The sequence below is a fragment of the Polyodon spathula genome, chromosome 3 (genome assembly GCF_017654505.1).
Source record: "Polyodon spathula isolate WHYD16114869_AA chromosome 3, ASM1765450v1, whole genome shotgun sequence".
In the NCBI taxonomy this organism is placed as follows: domain Eukaryota; kingdom Metazoa; phylum Chordata; class Actinopteri; order Acipenseriformes; family Polyodontidae; genus Polyodon; species Polyodon spathula.
Window position 1 is genome coordinate 24,620,765 of NC_054536.1, and position 24,720 is coordinate 24,645,484.

Below are 24,720 nucleotides of genomic sequence, written 5' to 3' on the forward strand. Positions count from 1 at the left end.
TATATATATATAGCTTATATATATATATAAGCTTGGTTGATTCCCCTTGTTCTAGTATTACTTTTTTGTTGTCTTTACTCCACATTCCAAAAAACTGTGTCAATAACTTTCCTCAAAATTGCAAAAATGGTACTGCATGAAAAACTAGTAGAAAATTTAGCAAATTAGCAAAATGATACCAAATATACATTAGCTAACTTCGAGCCTTGAAACATTAAAAAAATAAAAACGTTTATGCAAAAGTTGATGCCTTGGAAAAGTTGAAACAGGAAACAAAAATACTTTTCATTTTCCACTCTCTCTCTCTCTCTCTCTCTCTCTCTCTCTCTCTCTCTCTCTCTCTCTCTCTCTCTCTCTCTCTCTCTCACAGGGGTGGAGGGGTACCCCGTTCTAAAATAAAAAAAATAAACAATGCATTTGTTTTAAATAGCAAAACAAAACTAAACAAATACATTTATTGCAGGGCTTTGCCCCGCCCCTTTTCATGTGCTGGAGTTCACTCATGCTGTCCTGCCAGTTCCTTTAAGACGTGTATTCAAAAGGTTGTTTTAAGCGAGTTATTAATTTGTTGTTTAAAAATGTAATTAGTGGGGGCTCCCGAGTGGCGCATCAAGCAAAGGCGCTCCACGTGGATGTCACAGTGTGTCTCCACGTTATGTCACAGCCGACCGCGACGGGGAGTTCCTAAGTGGGGGTGCATAATTGGGGGTTGTGAGCGGTGAGCCGAGGATACAGATAATAATTGGGCACACTAAATTGGGGAGAAAAACCAGGGTAAAAAATTAGAGACGACTAAATGTATTAAAAAAAAAAAAGAAAAAAAAAAGTAATTACTAACATATTTTTGTAATGTAAAGTACTGGCACTTTCTTTCCTATATCACAAGGCATGAGTCAGATTTAGAACATAAGAACATAAGAAACTTTACAAACGAGAGGAGGCCATTCCGGCCATCTTGCTCGTTTGGTTGTTAGTAGCTTATTGATCCCAGAATCTCATCAAGCAGCTTCTTGAAGGATCCCAGGGTGTCAGCTTCAACAACATTACTGGGGAGTTGATTCCAGACCCTCACGATTCTCTGTGTAAAAAAGTGTCTCCTATTTTCTGTTCTGAATGCCCCTTTGTCTAATCTCCATTTGTGACCCCTGGTCCTTGTTTCTTTTTTCAGGCTGAAAAAGTCCCTTGGGTCGACACTGTCAATACCTTTTAGAATTTTGAATGCTTGAATTAGGTCTCCACATAGTCTTCTTTGTTCAAGACTGAACAGATTCAATTCTTTTAGCCTGTCTGCATATGACATGCCTTTTAACCCCGGAATAATTCTGGTCGCTCTTCTTTGCACTCTTTCTAGAGCAGCAATATCTTTTTTATAGCGAGGTGACCAGAACTGCACACAATATTCAAGATGAGGTCGTACTAGTGCATTGTACAGTTTTAACATTACTTCCCTTGATTTAAATTCAACACTTTTCACAATGTATCTGAGCACCTTGTTAGCCTTTTTTATAGCTTCCCCACATTGTCTAGATGAAGACATTTCTGAGTCAACAAAAACTCCTGGGTATTTTTCATAGATTCCTTCTCCAATTTCAGTATCTCCCATATGATATTTATAATGTACATTTTTATTTCTTGCATGCAGTACCTTACACTTTTCTTTATTAAATGTCATTTGCCATGTGTCTGCCCAGTTCTGAATCTTGTCTAGATCATTTTGAATGACCTTTGCTGCTACAACAGTGTTTGACACTCCTCCTACTTTTGTGTTGTCTGCAAATTTAACAAGTTTGCTTACTATACCAGAATCTAAATCATTAATGCAGATTAGGAATAGCAGAGGATCTAATACTGATCCCTGTGGTACACCACTGGTTACCACACTCCATTCTGAGGTTTTTCCTCTAATCAGCACTTTCTGTTTTCTACATGTTAACCACTCCCTAATCCATGTACATGTGTTTCCTTGAATCCCAACTGCGTTCAGTTTGAGAATTAATCTTTTATGTGGGACTTTGTCAAAAGCTTTCTGGAAATCTAAATAAACCATGTCATATGCTTTGCAGTTATCCATTATCGATGTTGCATCCTCAAAAAAATCAAGCAAGTTAGTTGGACATGATCTCCCTTTTCTAAAACCATGTTGACTGTCTCCCAGGACCCTGTTACCATAAAGGTAATTTTCCATTTTGGATCTTATTATAGTTTCCATAAGTTTGCATATAATAGAAGTCAGGCCTACTGGTCTGTAGTTACCTGGTTCAGTTTTGTTTCCCTTTTTGTGGAACGGTATTACGTTTGCAATTTTCCAGTCTGTCGGTACCACCCCTGTGTCAAGAGACTGCTGCATGATCTTGGTTAGCGGTTTGTAAATTACTTCTTTCATTTCTTTGAGTACTACTGGGAGGATCTCATCCGGCCCAGGGGATTTGTTTATTTTAAGAGCTCCTAGTCCCTTTAACACTTCTGCCTCAGTTATGCTAAAGTTATTTAAAACTGGATAGGAACTGGATGACATGTGGGGCATGTTGTCAGTATCTTCCTTTGTAAAAACTTGTGAAAAGTAATCATTTAATATATTTGCTATTTTTTTTCTTCATCTACAATTTTGCCATTTGTATCTCTTAAACATTTAATCTCCTCTTTGAATGTTCTCTTGCTGTTGTAATATTGGAAAAACATTTTGGAATTGGTTTTAGCTCCCTTAGCAATGTTCATTTCTATTTCTCTCTTGGCCTTTCTAATTTCCTTTTTGACTTGCGTTTGCAGTTCCGTGTACTCTTTCTGCGTACTTTCTTTTTGGTCCTTTTTTAATGCTCTATGAAGTGCCTTTTTTCACTGAATATTTTTTTTATTGATCTATTAAACCATTTTGGCAATTTAGTTTTACATTTAGATTTGTCTACTTTAGGGATGTAATTGTTTTGCGCCTCTAGTACTACATTTTTGAAGAACAACCATCCTTCTTCTGTGGGTGTTTTCTCTATTTTACTCCAATCTACTTCTGTTAGTCTTTGTTTCATACCTTCATAGTTTGCTTTTCTAAAATTGTAAACCTTAGCTTTAGTCTTTACTTTTGGGGTTTTAAAAAACACTTCAAATGAGACCATGTTGTGGTCTGAGTTTGCCAGTGGTTCTCTGACCTCTGTTTTAGTTATTCTGTCTTTGTTATTTGAAAAGACTAAATCAAGGCATGCCTCCCCTCTAGTCGGTGCCGTGACAAATTGCGTTAGGAAGCAGTCATTTGCCATTTCCACCATTTCAATTTCATCCTTCGTGCTACCCATCGGGTTTTCCCATTTTATATGGGGGAAGTTGAAATCCCCCATTAGTATGGCTTCTCCTTTGCTACACGCATTTCTAATGTCATTGTATAACAGATTATTTTGCTCACCGTCTGAATCTGGCGGTCTATAGCATGCTCCTATTATTATGCCCTTTGAATTTGAATTTGTCAAGTTATAAGATGTTATTGGTTTTTTTTTCTACAATATAGTCACTTTCAAAATATTATATTAGTTTTAAAAAAGCTACAACTACAACAAAGATATTACTTACCATGCATGTGTTGGTCAAACAAGTCCATATTTGGAAAAATGTATTTGCAACCATCGCACTGATATTGGAGGTCAGCCATGTTTTACCTCCAGCGAGGCATCTCGAAGCGCTCGCGAAGTGCACGCCATTCAATAGGAAAAGCCATGTAACGCCTTGGGGTGTGTAACAATGCACAGTGTAAATAACTAATCAAGTGAGGACCTCAGTGTAACAGTGCATAGTGTAAATAACTAATCAAGTGAGGACCTCAGTGTGTGAGAGTGAGGTGGCTTGAGTAGAGAGTAGAGAGTTTTTGACGGAGAGAAGAGCAGTTTCAGTGGAGTGTGCGGGGCGAAAACCTGATTGGAAGGGGTCACGCAGAGAATGTGTCGACAGGAAAGCAGAGAGCTGGCGGTGTGCCTCTCACTTGTGGGCTTTATAGAGGAATGGGAGGAGGGAGACAGGACAGGGAGTAGGGCAGGGGCAGCAGCCTGGAAGAGGTCAGTGGGGAGGCGGTCCAGAGAACACGTGGTGGATTTATGGCTCTGGAGTAATGAGCACAGATCGGAGTCCAAGAGGGGCGAGAAGGAGAAGGAGTGTAGAGTAGTAGGGGTTGCAGAGTGTGGTAGGGAGGGGGTGAGGTATTGAAGAGTTTGCAGATGTCTGCGATTTTGGAGAAGAAGGATGCAAAGTCGTCAGCCGAGATGGAGGAGGATGGAAAAGATGGGGGGGGGGGGGGGGGGGGGGGGGGGGGGGGGGGGGGGGGGGGGGGGGGGGGGGGGGGGGGGTGAATCCTGTTCCTTCTGCCGAAGCCAGTTTAGGACAAGGAAGACGGCAATTTTTCCCAGGGAGGCAAGGTATAATAAAGTTATGCTAAAAGGTTTATTGGGGGGGTTGGTTTGGGGGGGGGGGTGGGTATGCGGGGGCGGTTCAGGTAAAATATTGGCCCGGAATCTACAAGTACCTCAGAAAATCCTGTTCCTTCTGCCGAAGCCAGTTTATCTTGAGTAATTTTTCCCAGGGAGGCAAGGTATAATAAAGTTATGCTAAAATGCGGCCTTCATTAGGTAAAATTTGGCAGAATCTGAGGGCTCTGCTTCAGTGTGCAACGTGAAGGCGTTACATGATTGGAAGGAATGATAAATGCTGAAAGAATTGGCAGGAATGCTGTTTACATCATTAGCTACCTCTGTGTTTCAGTTTACACCATCATCAGAATGGTTATAAACTCCATTGTCACACGACTTACTTTCCTAATTGCAACAGTAAAGAGGAAAAATAAAAAAGGGCAAAGAATAGCTATGCTTACTACTAGCTGGGCTGTGTTTACTTTCGTTATTCACTCATTGCTTTCTTACTGGTTCTCACTTAAAGTACTGTGGGATTAATTTGCCAAACCTTTGTTCCAATACAAAGTTTGCTCCACTTTTGAGAAAAAAAAAGCTATCAGTGTTTCACAACTAAAGTAAACATCTCATGCCTGAATTTGAGTTGTTTAATTTACAATTTTTTAAATTATTTTAAAGTGAAGCAAAATTTACCCTGTACCAAAGTCCGAGTGAATATGGCCCCACATAGATCAGAAGAGCAGTTAAATAACCAGGGCAGTAAAAGCCCAGTTAGCTATATTTTACAGGTAATTGCAGGGGCTCATTGAATTATAAATGTAGCTCCTTATGGTGTGTTTAAAGCAGTACTTATTGAAATAGACGATCATTTGTTGAATGTAACTATTTTGTAACAGGTATATCAAATGATTAATGAAGAGGTATTTTACGTTATTGAACTTGATTATTATTTCATTAAGCTGCACAGGGAATTGTTAATGTTGCATAAAATGGTGAATTTGACAAGCAGAATAGATACGGCTCCCCAGTTTGTTCAGATTAACTCAATGCCAGATCCCTGATTATTTTAAATATTAGGAAATATTTTAAATATGTTAAAATCAAGAGAGGTACCGTTTCCTCTATCGTTGGGTGGAATAATAATAATAATAATAATAATAATAATAATATATTATTATTATTATTGTTATTGTTGTTGTTGTTGTTGTTGTTGTTGTTGTTGTGTTGTTTTTTAATCTGTGCTGAGAGGTCAGTAGTGCAAGTGAGTAGAATTTTCAATTTAAGTGAAAACTTAACTTAAAGTGGAAAAGTACCAGCAATAAAAATGTGTCATGGGCACACTGTTGTGTACTAGTAAGGGAAAAGGAGACCGGGACAACGAGAAATTGTGAAGAATCAAACATGGTTTAGTCCATCATAGCAACGCACTGAACTCTTATGTGCACACATGCCTTTGCTTTTATACTCTAGTTAGCAAGCGGCCTTACACAGGCTGAGATGCAAGTTAACAATTGTGTGTGTGCTGTGCACATGAACAGCACTCTACACCTGCAGAGTTAAAATACAATCCACACCACAGTCTTATCCATGCATGGGATCTATGAAGTGATATTAGCTGGTAATTCCTTATAAAAACCTTATTAACTTACAATGCAGACTGTTATTAGCAATGGTGAAAGATTTGAATATTTATTAATCTAATGCAAACTCCTGGGTGTGATTTTATCACCTGCCGGCACTGTTAAGATGCCATTGTTCAAAGACTGACAGAATTTATTTATTCATTTTGTAAAAGTCGATATACCACCACATATTCAAAACTGAAGATCTGCAATATTCTATAGTAACATTCTGTAGTGTTCTACATGACTACATTAAGATGCAGAGTGCTGTTAGAATGAATGCTTACTGAACTGAAGCTGCAGGTTTTCTACATAAAGACACTGTGACTGCTATGTAAAACCATTGAAAGTACATTGTTGCTGCAGTTTGACATCACCAGAGCTGCCCTTTCACTGACGTTATTGCACTATAACCTGCAGTTATGGAGCAGTTAAACGACTTCAACACTACCCTGGTTTGTTATTTGTCCCAATTCAATGCACTTTATCTGCTGTTAAAACCGTAATTGTTTTTTTTTTTTTTTTTTTAATGTGGGTATTAGTATGCAGTTCTTCTGATGGAAAAACAGAGTGCATTTGCCAATGACACTAGTTAATGTTCCTTTAGGTGAATATTGGTATTTATAACATACTTTTTTATTATAAAGGTGTTATTTCATAAGTCTTTGTTACCTTCTTGCTGGTGTACAGTACACAAGGAAATAAAAAATAAATTCAATCTGCATATGAATCATATTAAAAGTTTGTTACTGTGTGTGATGATGACTCAGCAGTTAGAATCCTTTTTACTAATATTTGGGTTTGTTAATGCATTAAATGTTTCAAGGCATCAGAGAGAATGACTGAATAAAAATACTTTATGTTCAAATGTGTTCCATTGCTGCATTTCTGGTGGATTTTGTTTATATGCATGTCCAGCTATTGACTGTCCCACTTCATAAATTGTTAAACATGATGGACTGAAAGTGAGACAGAGAGGGGTGGCCATATTGATTACAGGTTATGCTTCTTCTAGTTTACTATTTTCAACACAGTCTTTAACATCTCACAGTAAAACTGGCATTAATAATGTTTTGCTTTTATCACCAAAACTGTAGCATTATTCAGGGAACACATGGTTTAAGTATAGGTTCATAGGGGTCAAGAGTAAATAGTAAAGAGCTGTGGTTTGTTTGTTTTATTCAGCTCACAATATTGTCTGGTAAAACACAGAAGGCTGTAACAAATGGCTTTTGGATTGGCTCTTTTATGAAATTATAAATGTGTTGTGATATTTGAACGTGTTGCTGCTGCTGCCGTCATCTGCTCTTGTATTGATACAATGGAAACATACAGGCGGCTTGCCCCTTTTTATATTGATTAAACAGAGTTTGTTCCCTTTTTTACATGCAATAAAGAAAGCGCGCCACATGGTCTGACAAGTATCTCTCTCTTCATGGGATTCCCACCAGCCTACTTGTCAACTTATGCCTAAGCTACCCTTTCACAGTGTGGTACCGCACGGGAAATTACAGCAATTGCTCCAAAATGGATCCTTGAAATAAAAAGTGAATAGATTTGTGTTGTTCTTTTCTAAGCTGGACCCCTGTCTCAGATATCATGGTTTGTGCACAATGTGTGCTTCTGGAGTAATTTTACCGCTGTTCCAGAGATGAAAGCTACTCTTTCATGTAGCCTACTCTGACTGTGTTGTATCCACCCTGTCCCTGAGAAAGCCTCCAGGTAAAACAGTTACATTACAAATGGACTGGCCTCAATAATTTTTCACAGATCTGAGGATGCAACGAGACTAGAGCATTTCCTGAAGCCTATCTCTTTCAGTCAATGATCACAGGCTCTTTGCAATAAAAGAAATGGTAAAATCATGTGGACTGTGCCAGCTAGAGAACAGTGTCATGGTTCAACACGGTACCAGGATCTTTAATCTGTGAAATACAAGCCTTTCAGAGCAGTCCAGGTGGGTTTTATTAAGACACAGAACTCACCATGAGCTGCTAGGTTTAATTTGACAGGTGCTGGATGTTATGTCACATGTGTAAGCCATACCTTTTTTTGTTCAGAATGTGGAAAAGACCACCGCAACTCAAGTGTCAATGCAAACGTATATGATTCCATACAAAGTTAGAGAAAAAGACACAGCCAAAAATAGGAATTATAAAAGGAGAGTTCTGTCAGAACTGGAATCTTTGTTTCTGTGGACATGATGTTATACTTTTTAGTCATCTCACATTAATTAAAGTGTACTGTATGTGAGGGAGAGTTCTGACATCACGATTACTGGCAATTTCCTTAAAATTAGCTACTCTTTTGTAAGGATGGCAGCATGTAAGTGTTTAGCGACGTCTGTTCTGGTGTCAGAATATTATGCTGCAATGCAGTACAGAAGCAAGAAAGGCATGGGGGGGTTCAAGTAATTTCTGTGAAACAAACAGGAAATATTAGGGTTTCAAGCTTGCCAGTGTTGACGTTCTGTATCAGTAAGAGGAGATCTCCAGGATTTTAGTCCCTTCAGGAGGGTTGAGAGCGAGGGGACATCAGAGATGGTAATCGAGGCCCTACAGCAGCGAGGAAGATATCTTGCACACCTTTTGATAGTCTGCATTTTAAAGCTGTCTTGCTATAAATTCTAATAGGTTGTTTTTACTTTTGCTTTGCAATGTACAGAGTGATATTTAGATAAGCAATTGAAGTTATTGTAGTTTATTCACTCGCAACCTGTCAGAAAGACAGTCGGAGTGGAGAACGTCAGACCAGAAACAGGAACCAGGAAATAAATGACAGAGGGGTGGAGCTGAGTGAATGGTTTCACTCAGCATTTAATGAGTGAACAGAACAGTAAATAAAAAGGTTGTAACAAAAACAGCACATGGCACGTGAGGTCAAAATAAACAGACAAACAAAACGGACTAACACTTAAACAAACAGTGAAATAACAGACAAACAACACAGTGAGCGAAAACAAAAACAACAGTATATATATATATATATATATATATATATATATATATATATATATATATATATATATATTACTTTGTTAAGTTTTCTCATTCTTAATTCTCTCCTCTCCACACCCGTTCTCCACTCACCGAACACACAACCCCGAGTGGATGAAAACACGTAGCTTTTATGCAGCTGTACCGAGACTCAATTGCTAATCAATCATTCAATTGGAGTTGCGGTACAACTGCACATGAATTAATAAAGTGCAATTCCCCGTGTTCACATATTATTACATTTTACTTGCACGTGAAGTGCTGTGCAATCCTCATGCCTAAATACAAATATACATTTTAAACACTTGTTTTACACAGACCCATTTATATCCCGTGTACCAATGACTATACACCAACATTAACACATAACATAAAATACACACAGGGGCGGGCATTTGGCCACATATACCCCCTTTTGCAAAGCACACATGGCCTCAATGGCCACCTTCCCCCTTAAAATCCCAAAAGTCTCGCTCAAAGTCCTGGGCCAAGAACAGGGACTTTAAGGGGTTGATGGGTGGCAATGTTGCCAGTAGCCAGGCTGCTACTGGCCATGCTGTCAGCAGACGTGCTAACCGTGGGGCGAATCTCTCCTCCCGCTGTACCACTGGCAGCAGAAATGCTGCCAATGGTGCGGCTGTCAGCAGACGTGCTGACAGCTCCCAGACTGACTCCTTCAGCCGGGGCAAGTCCAGCAGTGGAAAAGCTGCTGGGGTTGGCGCTCTCCAGACCTCCCCCAAGATCTCAGGCAGCGAAACTGCTGCGGGGGAAGGTTGTCTCCTAACCTCTCCCCCCTTTATAGCCGGCAACTCCCTCTGGGGGGACTCCAGACCCCAGAACTCCTGCAGCGAAATTGCTGTGGGGGAAGGTGGTCTCCTGACATCTCCCCCCTTTTTCATAGCCGGCAGCTCCCTCTGGTGGGGCTCCGGCCACACTGACCCCTGCAGCCAAGCAGAGCTGACTGCGACCCGTGACGAAGCAGTTCCAGCGACCCCAGGCGATGCGGAGCAGCTGGCAACCCCAGGCGAAGCAGTTCCAGCGACCCCAGGCGATGCTGAGCGGCTGGCAACCCCAGGCGATGCCAGGCAGGCATCCTTGGGCGAAGCGAGGCAGGCATCCTTGGGCGAAGCAAGTCAGGCATCCTTGGGCAAAGCGAGGCAGGCATCCTTGGGCAAAGCGAGGCAGGCATCCTTGGGCAAAGCGAGGCAGGCATCCTTGGGCAAAGCGAGGCAGGCATCCTTGGGCAAAGCGAGGCAGGCATCCTTGGGTGAAGCGAGACAGGCATCCTTAGGCGAAGCGAGGCAGGGAGTCAGGACAAGCTGGGGTGCGGGTGTTGGCCCTCTTCTCGGCCACTGCGGCCAGGCGGTTCTTCCCCGTGCTTCCCTTAGCAGCCTATGCAAGGGCTGCTGAGGACCGCCAGCATCTATTCCTGGTCCTTCTGGTGCAGGGAGAGGCAGCTCCTGCTCCCCTCCTCCTAATGGTGATGGAGGCAGAGTCAGCTCCAGCTCCTCTCCTCGTGATGGTGGGGGAAGTGATACCAGCAAACATTCATCCTCTGCTGGTGGGGGAAGTGATACCAGCAGGCATTCATCCTCTGCTGGTGGAAAGGGACCCAACAGGCATTCACCCTCTGTTGGTGGACAGGGACCCAGCAGGCATTCACCCTCTGCTGGTGGAGATGGCGGAGGCAGAGGCAGCTCCTGCTGCTCTGCTCCTGCCAGTGTAGGTGGTGGAGGCAGAGTCAGCTCCTGCTGCTCTGCTCCTGCAGGTGGAAGTGGCGGAGGAATGTAGTCTCCTGCCAGTGAAGGTGGCGGAGGCTGAGGCAGCCCCTGCTGCTCTGCTCCTGGCAGTGGAAGTGGCAGAGGCAGAGACAGCTCCTGTTGCTCTGTTCCTGGCAGTGGAGGTGGCAGAGACAGAGACAGCTCCTGCTGCTCTGCTCCTGGCAGTGGAGGTGGCAGAGGCAGAGACAGCTCCTGCTGCTCTGCTCCTGGCAGTGGAGGTGGCAGAGGCAGAGACAGCTCCTGTTGCTCTGCTCCTGGCAGTGGAGGTGGCGGAGGCTGAGGCAGATCCTGTTGCTCTGCTCCTGGCAGTGGTTGAGGCAGGGGCAGCGTGTAGCCTCCTGGCGACGGAGGTGGGAGCGGCGTGTAGTCTCCTGGTGACGGAGGTGGGAGCGGCATGTAGTCTACCCTTGTTTCAGGGGACTGGTGCGGCTCTACCTCTCTTGCAGGGGACTGGTGAGGCTCTTTCTCTCGCTCTCGGGTTGAAACCAACAGGCATTCTTCCCCTGCTGGTGGTGGTGGAAACAGCAGGCATTTTTCCTCTGCAGGTTGAGGTGGAAGCAGCTGTCCCTCGGGCTTTGGATTCCCGTGGTCCCCCCGTCTGGGCGCTGGACGCTCACGGTCCCCCCGTCTGGGCGCTGGACGCACGGGCTCCTCCCGCTTGGGCATTAGTTCCTCCTCTGCATATTGCGTGGGGCATAGGGCCAACGTGTGCCCATATACCCCACAGCCTGGGCACAACTCCGCCGCGAGGCACTGGAAAAAAAGCCTTCAAACCGTCATTCGTAACCTCCTCTTGCTGTTGCAGCTTTCCTCTCCTCCTTCTACCCACCTTCCTCTCTTGGGCCAGTTCCTCCTCCTCCTCCTCCTCCTCCTCATAATGGTGGAAGGGACAGTTGGTGAACAGATGGTCCTGGTCGCAGAGGAGGCACCCCGACGATGGCTTGTTACATCGCCGTGGATGTCTGGCCATTAGGCAACACTCCTCCTCCCTGTCCTTCACCTCTTTATCCTCCTTCCATTCCATTTTATTTATTTATTTATTTATTTATTTTGTAATCCAAATTTTTTTTTTCCCCAAAAAACTGCAGTTGCTGCTCTGGTCTGCGTCTAGGAGCCTAATCAATCATTCAATTGGAGTCGCGGTACAACTGCACGTGAATTAATAAAGTGCAATTCCCCGTGCTCACATATTATTACATTTTACCTGCACGTGAAGTGCTGTGCAATCCTCATGCCTAAATACAAATATACATTTTAAACACTTGTGTTACACAGACCTGTTTATATCCTGTGTACCAATGACTATACACCAACATTAACACACAACATAAAATACCCACAGGGGTGGGCACTTTGCCACACAACCATACAACTGCTAACTAGACCCATGGACAGGTGCTGGGTATGTGGGGCTTCTCACAGCAGAAGTCACTTGGAAACAAAACATTAATTTCCGTGCAAAGAATCAGTTACTGTCTCCCTGTGCCAAGAACTGCTAAAGTTATATTTCTACCAAGGCAAATTCAGTCTGTTGATTTAATATACCGTAGGAGATGGCTTCCTCAATTTTCATTTTAACCATATTCTGGGAAATCCAGGGGGTTCCTGTAACACTTGAATACAATCAATCAATACATAAATAAATCTTTATTTTATATTGCACCTTTCATAGTGGACCACAATCACAAAGTGCTTTATAAGATGCAGTAATTACATAATACTTCAAATACAGAGAAATGCATAATACAAGAAATACAGTAAAAATACAGCATAATGAATTAAATATAATGGAAAGTACATAATACGTGATAGAAGCATAATACATGAAATAGTACATTAAATACAGTGGAAAGTGCATAATACATGAAATAGTACATTAAATACAGTGGAAAGTGCAGAATACATGATATTGAAATAGTAGCAGCAGCTAATAGCAGATATCAGGCTTAAGAAGCATGGAAAGAAAAAGAGAACAGGTGGGTCTTGAGAGTTGATTTAAAGCGAGTGACACTGTGAGCATCATGCACTAAATCTGGGAGAGAGTTCCAAAGAGTTGGAGTCATGAAGCAAAATAATGATTGTCCAAGTGTGGTGCACTTTTGCTTGGGGATAACAAGCAGGTCAGAGTTGGAGGACCTTCAAGATTAACTGACTGACACCGTAACATCATAATCCAATGAAATTAGGTTAATTGAAAAGTATTTGCGTTGACGATTTAAGGTAAAAAGACATTAAAAACATTCAAAATACCAATGACTGGTAGATTATAAGAACATTAGCACTATAAACAGTTATATAGTTATAGGCTGTATAAACGTAGTGAAGAGAATTTCATTTTTTTGTCCACACCGAATGGTTTTGAGTTCTGTACTAATGTTCTGTACCAATTCCACCTTAAACGTCCCTCCTGTGCTGTGATATGGTGTGAGGCAGTTTAATGCATGTTAGATTAAACCCTTAGCAGAAATCTGGTTTATAGATTTTTGCATCATCACCAATTGTGTGGCAATTTGTAATAATAATATCTTCCATGGTTACAACTCTAATATACAGTAAATAAAAGTGCCTACTTCTCTAAAGGGTTTATTTGCGTATTTACACAACCCTGTTGCCAAAAACATGTATTATGTTGATAGATGGGCACATTATCACCTTCTAATTACAAGCAGATTTCCAGGTGTATTCATTACCTTTCCAATGAATCCCAGGCAATGCGACACTCAGCACAGACCCCTGGGGTCAGGCTGCAGGGTTCTTTTTTTCTTTTATGTCACTGGACTTCATTATTCAACAGCAGCCTCATAGATTACTCTCCCCGTAATCACCTATATTGAACAGTACTTTCTAAATGTGTTCATTGACCTAGTGGGCATAAAGCACATTATACACAACTAATGTAACCAAACCCTTAATTTTAGAATTTGATAAATGAGACACATGTAATTATACGCCTGCTAATAAACTGTGGTTAAATGAGCACCCTTAAAGAAAAATACCAGTGCGCAGGTATTAAGCTGTCAAAGGTGCAGTTTGTACTACTGCAGGTACACTCATGTGACGGACTGAGTTATTCTACTTTAAGCAACACCATAATGTGGGACGACTCCGAACACATTGTGTCATTAATTATCTGTAGGGCTGTATTTTTTTCAAAGTAAAAAAATAAATAAAAATCTTATTTCACAAAAAAGAGATCATTCAAAATATTTCACGATTAAACGTAATATGTATTAAAGCAGAAACAAATTCCTTTGTCAGATTCAAAATCGATCATTTTCTCTAGTTCTTATGCAACAAATGTTCCTGAATATTTAAATGCTTACCTGAAAAACAATAAATGCTAAATTGTAGGAAACTGTATTTCGTTTATGTCCACCTTTTAAGTGGTAAAATAATGTACACAAATGTCACTTTATGTAATTATAATAGTGTGATACATTTTTAAATTGAATGTTTTAACAAAACCAGGCCTGTATATTATTATTATTATATTATTATTATTATTATTATTATTATTATTATTATTATTATTATTATTATGTACTTCAATATGTCAGTTACTGATCTTCTGGGCGGTTACTATCATAACAAGAATCACTTGAGCCGATAACTATAGTGGCAGTTTTTTCTGTTCCTGTTTTTCATAACAAGAAGGAACTCAAAATAAATTCTATTCAATGACATACTGACAAAAATGTATAGCAATTGTGTGCCACTTAGTTTTCAATTAGTTTGTGCTTTTTAGACTTGTCCTATGGGTTTTATATGCAGTAAACAGCTGTGTTTAAGAACACAAAGTAGTCCCCAGTGGTTCTAGTAAATATACTCACAATGCTATCTCTATGTGGAAAACACATGAACTTTCCCCTATAAAAGTTTACCACAGTCATTTTGGTTAGTTTTTTTTGCAGTTTCCCCATGTTTTTCCTATTATTTTGTTATACTATGCAATTGCCAGAGTTTATTATGGTTTTCCATGTCATTGAAAGTGCTTTACCATACCTCTCTGGCCTTCGCAATGCTGTACTCTGCTTTCACTATGCTTTGTTAGACTTTGCTACATTTTCATTACGGTATTTTAGGAGGGTTGAAGCAGGATGACGTTAAAATGTTTTATATTGATGAAAATAGTTATATTAAACACTTTAAATCAATGGGCTCCCGAGTGGCACATCCAGTAAAGGGGATAGGGATGCATCCTATAGCCTAGAGATCGCAGGTTCAAATCCAGATTATGTCATTGCCAACCATTACCGGGGGTTTCTAGGGGGCACCACACAATTGGCTGAGTGTCGCCTGGGTAAGGAGGGCTTAGTTCGGCAGGGAAATCCACAGTCACCACACACCAGAGCCCTTGTGGCTGATAGGGCACCTGCAGGTCTGTGGTGGAGTCATTAAGATCTGTGTTGTCTTCCAGCTTGATAGGTCTGTGCGAGAAATGACTGCTTGGCAGGAACATGTTTCAGAGGACGCGTGTTTCAGCCTCCATTTGCCAAGTCGCCAGTGGGATTGCAGTGGTGAACTGGGATAAAAATAATAATTGGGCATTCCAAATTGGTGAGAAAACCAGGGTAAAAAAAACATTGGTGACGACTGCATTTAAAAATAAAACAAACAAACAAAAAAAGACAAACACACTTCAAATCCAAAGATTTATTAAAAAAAAAAAAAAAAAAGCATTTGGGAATTATACTTCAGCATGTATGAGAAGTGCTTGTACGGATACTGTACAGGGGGTCAAAACATGGCCATTGCTGTTTGAGACTCTTGGGAGCAGAGGTTAAATGAACTGTGGAGTCCTCATCCTCTCAAAAACAATGCTCTGCCTATCTGTATTAATGAAACCGAACTGTATATAAAGGAAATTGAAGTTAATGGGATCAAGCCTGAAAAAGTCGATAGCTACGTATACTTAGGACAGTTAGTTTCTGGAGAACCCAATGTGCAAAACAACAGAAGAGCAAAAATGGGCTGGAGTGCCTTTGAAAGATTAAGCATGGTTCTGAAAGGGAAACTACCCTTATGTGTCAAGAGGAAAGTCTTTGAACAATGTGTGCTGCCAGTGCTAGCTTACGGATGCAAAACCTGGACCCTCAATGCAAAAATGACTCCAAAATTACAAACCACTCAACGGAGTATGGAAAGATACATGCTGGGAATAACAAGAAAAGACAGCAAAAGGAAGGAATGGATAAAAGCGCAAACAAAAGTATGCAATGTTATTATAAGAGCGAAAACCAAGAAGAGGACCTCCAGGAAGATGGCAAGATGAAATTAGGAAACACACCGGAGCAACAATGATGAGAGATGCAGCAGACAGGCTTTTGTGGAAGAATCTTAGGGAGGCCTTCATCGAGCAGTGGATTGAAAAAGGCTGAAAATGATGATGATGATGATGATGATGATGATGATATATTGAAAAAGTCCAATTTTCACATGATTTTAATGAAATGTAGAACACTGTTCAGTTCCAACACTTGAAAATCAGTAGACAAGGTCGGGTAAAGGCAGGTTTAGAGAAAATGATAATTACATGAAACATAACATAGAACCACTCAGAATGATTCCAATCACAACCAAATAACAAGGACATGTAAAAATGCCATTAAAATAAATCCAAACATGTTCAAGTTTGTTGTAGATCCAGAAATTAGTGGTATGATAATAGCTATTTGTGAGTTATTGTGAGTTAATTTTGTTAAACCCTATAACTTAAAATTGAAGACACCATTCTGGCTTCCTGGGTGATCTTAATTATGATGAACGACTTGAAAAATGAAAAATAAGTTTATGTAGATGACTCCTCCTCCATAAACTACGCTAGAGATTAAACAAATATTGAATAATACTTAACATGTAACCTTTTAAAAGGCTTATGATGAAACAAAAAATGAATAAACGAAACAGAGATCTCTATATAAAGACTTTGAAGTCCACAATTTGGTAAAAGAACAGCTCAACAGGGTTAACTGGTCTGCAGCCACTCTGCATAACAAAGCCATCGAGGACAAAGTCAGATCTATTGTACTACTGTAAATAACTGACCAAACAAACTTGGAATGTTTGATGAGTAATGTACTATGTGTTTGCTATTCCCTGGGTATATGTTATAAGAGCACATCATGATGGATTAATAATAGGCTGGTAAATTTTACATTCTGTTATACTTTTGTTACCAGAAGAAATATAATCCGGAGTTGTTTGGAGAAGTAGAACGCCTCATTGATGACAGACATTGTTGGGACATGTCCAAGCGGGGTCTACCTGTCAACAGGAGTAAAGTTGTATTGCTGGATATTGTCTGATCCCACCTTTCATTTCTAAATACTTAGAATGTGCTGAAAACTGGACCCTGTCAGACACTGCACATCAAGAAAATAACCTTTACCTACAACTTTAATGAAGTTTTAGATTGATCTTAAAAACAGCTTTCTTTTCCAACCCAGATGATGGCACTATGGATGCCATTTGTTCTTATACAGCTATTTTAAGTTTGTTAGATTTATTAAAAATATTTAAACTTTTTCGATCAGAACAACTTTAGTTTTTAATGTATCTACGTGCTTATTATTTTCTCTATTGTCTCTGTTGTCACCTTGTGCTGTTTTGGTGAGTGAACGGGAAAGCGAAGCTGAACACACACAGTTTGTTTGTTGAGATGATGTATTAGTGTAATATATGTGCAATTAGTGTTAGTTTTACTATTAGTGTAATAGATTTACTATTAGTGGTGCTGTTGCCTAATTTTAGTCATCTTTCAGGGACCACCTGAGATTTGCTCATGGTGGACTTCAAGTTGGGAATCTGTAATTTATAACAGTCCAATTGAAGACATTTTTTTGGTGCATGATTAATAAACATTTCCAGTGGAAATCTGCCTACAGTTCACATTTATTTAAAAGTTATTAAATGATGGTAGAAACAGCTGATCAAATCTTTTTTTACAGGGAATGTATGATACCCTGTCAGCAATAGCAGAAAGGTGTGCCTTCAAAGATTCAAGAACTAGTGTGCTGCAGTTATACTATAAATTATCTTCAAGCTACATTTATTAACTGCCTTAAGCGCTTCCTGTCACTTGGAAATTGGTTTTAAAAATAGTGGTCTAAAAACAGCAAGCTATTTGCAGAGGACCTACGTTATCTGTAATATACGAAGCTGTCTAGCACATGTGCTGCTACACTAGCAGTTATTGGTATGTTTAGATAGTCTAGGTGCTCTCTGACTCCCCGTGCTCTGCTTCGTGCTGTGCGTACAGCTTGTTGGATGAAAAATGTCTGCCTAGAGTGCAGGGAATGCTGAAGCAAACTGCTGTCAAACAGGCGCTTCCCTGAGAGCTGGAAGCTGCGCAAATGATCTCCCACCAGCCCTTCCCCATCTGTCCTGTTCAGAACAAACTTCACATTTTCTTAATTTACTATACCATTTGATCATGCTGCCACATGTTACTGCTGTCATTATTAATTTTATAGGTTTCTTGTTGAGTGAATGTAAATGCCTTTTGATGAATCCCTTAAATTATTATTATTATTATTTTTATATGTGATTTTTTACATCCTCTGTCTCGTTCATGAGTTAAACATCTCTGCAAATGGAACTGGATCTCACTTTGCAGCTTTATTTTTTTTTTTTTGCTTTTTTTTTAGCAACCTTAAGTGGAGAGTGATTTATGTCCATTTTGATCAGAAGAGTTGTATCCCAGTCCCTAAAGGAAAAACAAACAATGCCTCGCACAGCCAAGCTTTATTATTGCTGTCATTTTAGCCATAAAATTGACCAATTGACCTAGATCTGTTTGTTGCCATCTTAAAAAAAGGCAAAGTCCTTGTTCCTTACCTTTTTAAAACCACTCAGTAAAGCAGTAAAAAGTTTTGAAGTTCATTTACTTTCACATTATGCAAGATGTTATGATATGTATAGTGTGTTTAAAATACGTGTGTATACAGTATAGTTTTAGAAATGGTGTGTGTTCTCACAAAATTCACAGAACTCACAAAATAAAGTTTTGTATGAACAGACCTTTTCTGGATTGTTATAAAAGAAACACCAAATCTGGTACAGTTTCATGAATATAAATATTTATTTATTCCATTTAGAAAACCTTACTCCAAAAACAAAAAAGTTAAATTGCAAACGAACAATTTTACTAAGTGTTCAACATTATTATTATTATTATTATTATTATTATTATTATTATTATTATTATTATTATTATTATTATTATTATTATTATTAACAACAACAACAACAATAATAATAATAATAATAATAATAATAATAATAATAATAATAAATAATAATAATAATAATAATAATAACAGCAGCATGTAATCTTTTAAGCAACATAATGCTGTGTTATGCTTGGCATTAAACAATTGTACAAATCATTGGACTGCTTCTAGACTTAATTTCCATGAGAAATTTGCATTTTATGCTATTATTATTTTGATGTCACAGAGAAATTATTTTCTTGTAAGTAAGTAAGTATTGTAGAGAAAAGGTACTTAATAATGTAATATTCATAAAGGTATACATTTGCATACACTGATTATTTACGGATTTCGGTTAATAGTGTCACGTTCTGTTAATAACTGTAACTTACCTATATTTTCTTTTTCAGAATTGTATACAGTACAATATATTAAGGTTCAGTTTTGTAAAAAGTTTAATCTTTAACATTAAACGTTACAGTACCCATCTTGCCAATTACAAAACACCAGTTTAAAATTAAACTGAGTAGCAATTTTCCAATACTGAAATTATTATTTTAACATTGGAAACAATAACGGTATAAAATGCAATGTCGTTTACAAAAAACAACTTTTTTTTTTTTTTTTACATAAATAAACAGACACCAAGTAAACTGTGGGGCAACGTTCTACGTATAAACATTATGTATTACCAACTTTTATTATTTCTGTTTGTTTAAATTTCTCAAGATAGCACGTGTTTGAAAAGAAAAACGTTTTCAATTATACGTTTTTTGCTTAAATAAGTACATATTTGATGTGTTCATTGTGTCATACTTTTACCAAAACTTACCAGATAATACATGGATTTTATATTGTTCTCCAGGCCACAACAAATAGGCCTACTTTGAGCATGTAAGAAAGACTATACTCGGTAGTACAAAACCATTTTTATTTTTAAATGCATCATTTAAAATATTAGTAGTAGTAGTAGTAGTAGTAGTCCTATTTAAAACCCATTAAATGGGACCGTTCAATGTACAGGGCATCTCCAGCCGTCAAATGAGGGCTGGAGAAAAAAATTCTCATTAACATCCTCAATTTGAGGATGCTGAAAGGAATGGGCTTATAACTAATTTAAAGAAAACCGGTCAAAAAAGGACTGTAAATTAAGTAGTAGTAGTAGTAGTGCTGTTAATGTAATTATTTTTTATTTGTGTTTATTCTTTTTAGATGGGAAACACATACATACATACATAGATACATACATACATACATACATACATACATACATACATGGCCAGTATTCCACATGCTGATCAAAACATGGGTGTTCTTCTGGTCTCCAGATCGCATTAAATGCAACTCCGTTTTGAGATATTCTGAACTAAAAACTGGGATTCCCGTTTTAAGAGTGGAACAGCGCAGGTGCCATTCTCCGTTTTGAGCGTGTCGTGAACACTATAGGTAGCTCTTTGGCACGTTATATTCTTCCCAGTATTGTTGCACGAAGGAATATCAAATGAATAGTAAATGTAGTTAGTACAAGTCTTAAAAGTCAGTCATTGCCCACACCGTGAAAATGTACTATACAGATTTGCCTCTTTAATAAGCGGTAACCATTTTCCTTTTCTGGTTCTTTTTTGTGGGTTAAATTAGATAGATAGATAGTTATAGATATTTGTTTACATTTATTCAGAACAACTGATGCTTACTGTTATGTAATTCACCCGAGAATGACGAAAGCAAGGCTTAATCGCTGTACTGAAACTGGTAGCACTGGATGTTTTCTCAAGCGTCGGGGAAATAAGCACAGTATGAAGTATTTGTGTGTGTCAGTGTATGCGAGTGCATGTGTAAAAATAACCTGCATTGTCGTACTCGTCGCAGCTTGCCTACAAGTCTGTTGTGGCGTTCCTTGTGCAAGGCTGCTGGAGTTTTTAAACCGCGTGAGATTATCCTGGGACTTGGTGATGTCAGACTGGTTGGGTCATTTGAAGGTTAGCTGCCTGGAAAGGGTTCATTGAAAGTTCACTCGCATATATTAGGCAATTCAATCTTTCATTCTCTGTGACAAAACTAGTAGGAAGTGATATGTATGGAGGCAGAACAACCCATTCGTCAATGAAGGGGAGACTGGATTTTTTTAAAAAATATAAACCCTTTTGTTTTTAAACAGTTATTTGCCGACTGCCACAGTTTAAAATACACGTTGTAATTTGATAATTCAGACGACTCATACTGCGGTATTTTGGGGGCTAAAGACGTCGGATACAGTTCAGAAACATCTTGGACATCCCTTTTTCTTGGGTATCTGGGTTGCCTGGAAAATGGTAAATGATCATTTGGATCAATTACAGGCTTTTAGCTGTGTTGTCTGTCATAATTCATGATTCTAGTCTGGGAAAAAGACCAAGACTGTACGTGCCAAAAAAGGGGCAGAGTTTGATGGAGTTGGGTCCACTTTTACATGCCATTTCCCTCTACACCTAAAGGATAAGCACTTTCGCAGTCTGCAGAGACTCGTCATGTTCGACTGTATGGATGTTCTAACAGTGAGCCCTGGACAAATGCTGGATTTCTACACTACAAGTCCTTCTTCATGCATGCTCCAGGAAAAAGCTCTGAAAGCATGCTTCAGTGGACTGGCACAAACAGACTGGCAGCACCGACGCAGCGCTCAGTGTAGGTTACATTCTGTTCGTTTGCTTTTTCCCTCACCCCCCATGTTGTTTGCGTGCGCAGTGTCCTATATGCTCATTACAGCGAGATACCTTGTAAAATTACATGTGTTGTTAACTTGCAATGTTACTCAGTTTTCATATTTTGACGTTAAGAGGCCTTCGTTTATTTAAAAAAAACAAAAAAAAACATTTTTTTTGTTTTTGTTTTTGTTTTTATAAATGTCATTGCGTCTTGAAGAAATAAACCTGCAAAATAGCCAAACCTGCACCCCAAAGAATGTGAATAAACACTAACAATGTATTAATTGCTCCACCATTTCTATCGGCGTTAAAATTTGGCAATTTATGTAATGCATGATTGATTAGTAAATAACCCACTAAAAAGTTAGTTACACTTGTATTTGGTAACGATTTTCGTACTGCCCGTGATGGAATTTTTCAGCCGATGACTCCTGACACCTTCTGGTTTTGTTTCTACAATGAGATGCTTTTTTGATACAGTTCTACCCGTGGCCACCCCAGTGATTTTTGCCATTAATTATGTTGGTTCAAGTTTTGAAATCATTGATGTGTGTGTGAGGGGGAATCATTGCTATTGCTAGTCGGGTTTAAAAACAAAAAAACAAAAAAAACACTGTTATCTGATCTTGACATGGTGCTGTGGAATGAAGATGGTAAACAGTGGCCGTGGTTCAGCACCGCAGCTCTCTAAGAAATGACAAGGGGCACCCAGCTATTACACTGCTCCGAGGAACCTGCAGGATGCTGCACTTTTCTCACACTGATTTAGATAAATTACCAGCCCAGTTTTCAACAAGGTTACAAAGGGACGGCTTCAACCTTTGCAATGTACAATTGCCGTTTAAGGCTATTAGTTACTGACAGATCTTTTGTTGGAGATGAATGGTTAAATCTTCAACACATCACAGAAGTCCTGAGAACTGCATTTTGTTATATTTTTGAATAAGGACTGCAGCGTGTAGACTACTTTCCTTAATTTTGTATTTCTTACATTTACTTATTACGGTATTTTTACTGATTCATTTAAATTGTGTGTGTGTGTGTGTGTGTGTGTGTGTGTGTGTGTGTGTGTGTGTGTGTGTGTGTGTGTGTGTATATATATATATATATATATATATATATATATATATATATAGATATATATATTGTAAACTTAATTAAACATTGTAACATCTTAATATTATTATATATATTATATATATATATATATATATATATATATATATATATATATATATATATATATAACAAACAAAAGCCATTATATTATACAAAGGAAGTGTTTACTCAACTGTTTGTTCCTTGTTTATTTAGATAACATTAAAGACGAAATGTGGTCTTCTATTTTAATATCTCCCTTTAATAATCTTAATCGCCACTTCTTGTCATTGAACATTATTTGCATTAACAAGCATTGCACAACAAGTAACACATTGGCCTGATCTAAAAGTGCAAGTGGTTTTGGTGCCAACCGCGTTTTTGATAAGAATAGATCCTTGCTATCAAGACCACTTGCTGTTACCATGACGGAACGCTATTTTGCTATTTTCTATTTCTATTTCCAGATTTTTTATTTTGTGTTGTTAAAAACACACCGAATGTTATTTTACAGAGGGTCAAGGTTTTTAATTTTATAATACATTATAACATCTTCTTGAAAGCGGGTATTTGTTCTCATACGAAAAGAAAATATTGTAAATGGAAGTTATATGCTTTTTGATTTTAGATTTTGTATTTGTTTTGTCCTTACTATATGAGATATATTTTAAAATATCTTATGGTCAACAGCACATTCTTTACATCTAGCCCGTTTAGACCCTGGCTATTAAAATATCTCTATTAAAAGTACACTTTTTAATGCACAGAGTTACATGAATGATTTAGATTTCCGTTGAAATCATTTTATTAGCAAAGCAATACATAACTGGTTAAGACGGTTTGACAAACATTTTCCGTTAATTGTTCTTTACAATTAAGGTGTGAAAAAAAAAACTGAAAACATTTTAAACATGACTTCCATGTACATTTGGTAATAGAAGAAGCTAGTTAAAAGTTCAACAGCTTTTGCTCACACAACAGTATTTAGTATATCCTTATCTGCTAGTCTTCATATGTGGGTTGAGTGAGATAATTAAATCTGAAAGGAAGACTAATTAACCTATTAATACTGTTGTATTTATAATACTGGCGTGATACAATTAGTTTTGGAACAAACATGTTCAAGTTGTTCCAAGTACAGTTGCATTGACATTTTCAGTTAAAACTAAAGAACTGTCATGTGTTCTACATTAAACTCCAAGCTTAACAGATGGTTGATTGGTGGTTGCACTTGTGATTAAGACCTCTAGAGACTACCTGGGAATGCAGTAGGTTTCCTGGAGCTGTAGAAGATTGTCAGCTGGAGTAAAGAGAAATGTAGTCATCATTTAAAAAAATTTTCATTCCTCATTCATGGTTACCAAAAGTGCTGATGAATGAAAAGCTTCTTGTGTATATTTAGTTAAAGTCATGGTTGATGGTCTGTTTGTTCTCACAAGCCTGTGGAGTGTGATTGTAGTTTATGTTTTATTTTGTGTTTTTATTTCTTTTACTGTTTGATCTTGTTTTCAGAGGCCTTTTTACTTGTTTGATTGTGAAGCACTTTAGGATGGCTCGCTATGAAAGGTGCTATATTAAAATAGTTGATTGATTGGTTGATTCTACATTCATGGAAATGGTTGGCGTTGAAGGTAGTTGCCTCTAGTGCACTGTAGCAGTGAGTGTTTTCAAAGGGTGAGTTGGCTTGCTGTATGATCTCATTCATACAAGACATCCAAGTAGCCGATCCATTTTCACAGTTCATTTCTTTACCTGTTTATCTGTATTGGTTAAGCAACCAAGGGTACTTAAATCATATTAAACATTAAAGGATTTTATCACTTGCACTAATTACTGTTCGCAAGTACATTTGATTTCATTTAGATGAATCAGAGAGTAATCTGCATTAAACCACATGTGCAAGTGGAGTAGATAAGGCAGTGTTTGTCTTCAGTCTGCAAGTCAATA

The 24,720-nt window shown here is 38.6% G+C and overlaps 1 protein-coding gene across 2 annotated transcripts in view; it reads left to right on the forward strand.

Moving 5' to 3' along the window:
* The window catches only part of LOC121312885 (retinoic acid receptor beta-like), a 116,431-nt gene that overhangs the window by 26,706 nt on the left and 65,005 nt on the right, over positions 1-24,720 (forward strand). Inside the window, exon 1 of one of the 2 annotated variants that reach the window (XM_041244766.1) lies at positions 20,873-21,655. The exons of the other annotated variant lie outside the window; for it this stretch is intronic. Coding sequence (XP_041100700.1) covers positions 21,499-21,655 — 157 coding nt within the window. The 5' untranslated portion in view covers positions 20,873-21,498. Of the gene's footprint in view, positions 1-20,872; positions 21,656-24,720 lie in introns of those variants that run through there. 2 annotated transcript variants of the gene reach the window in all.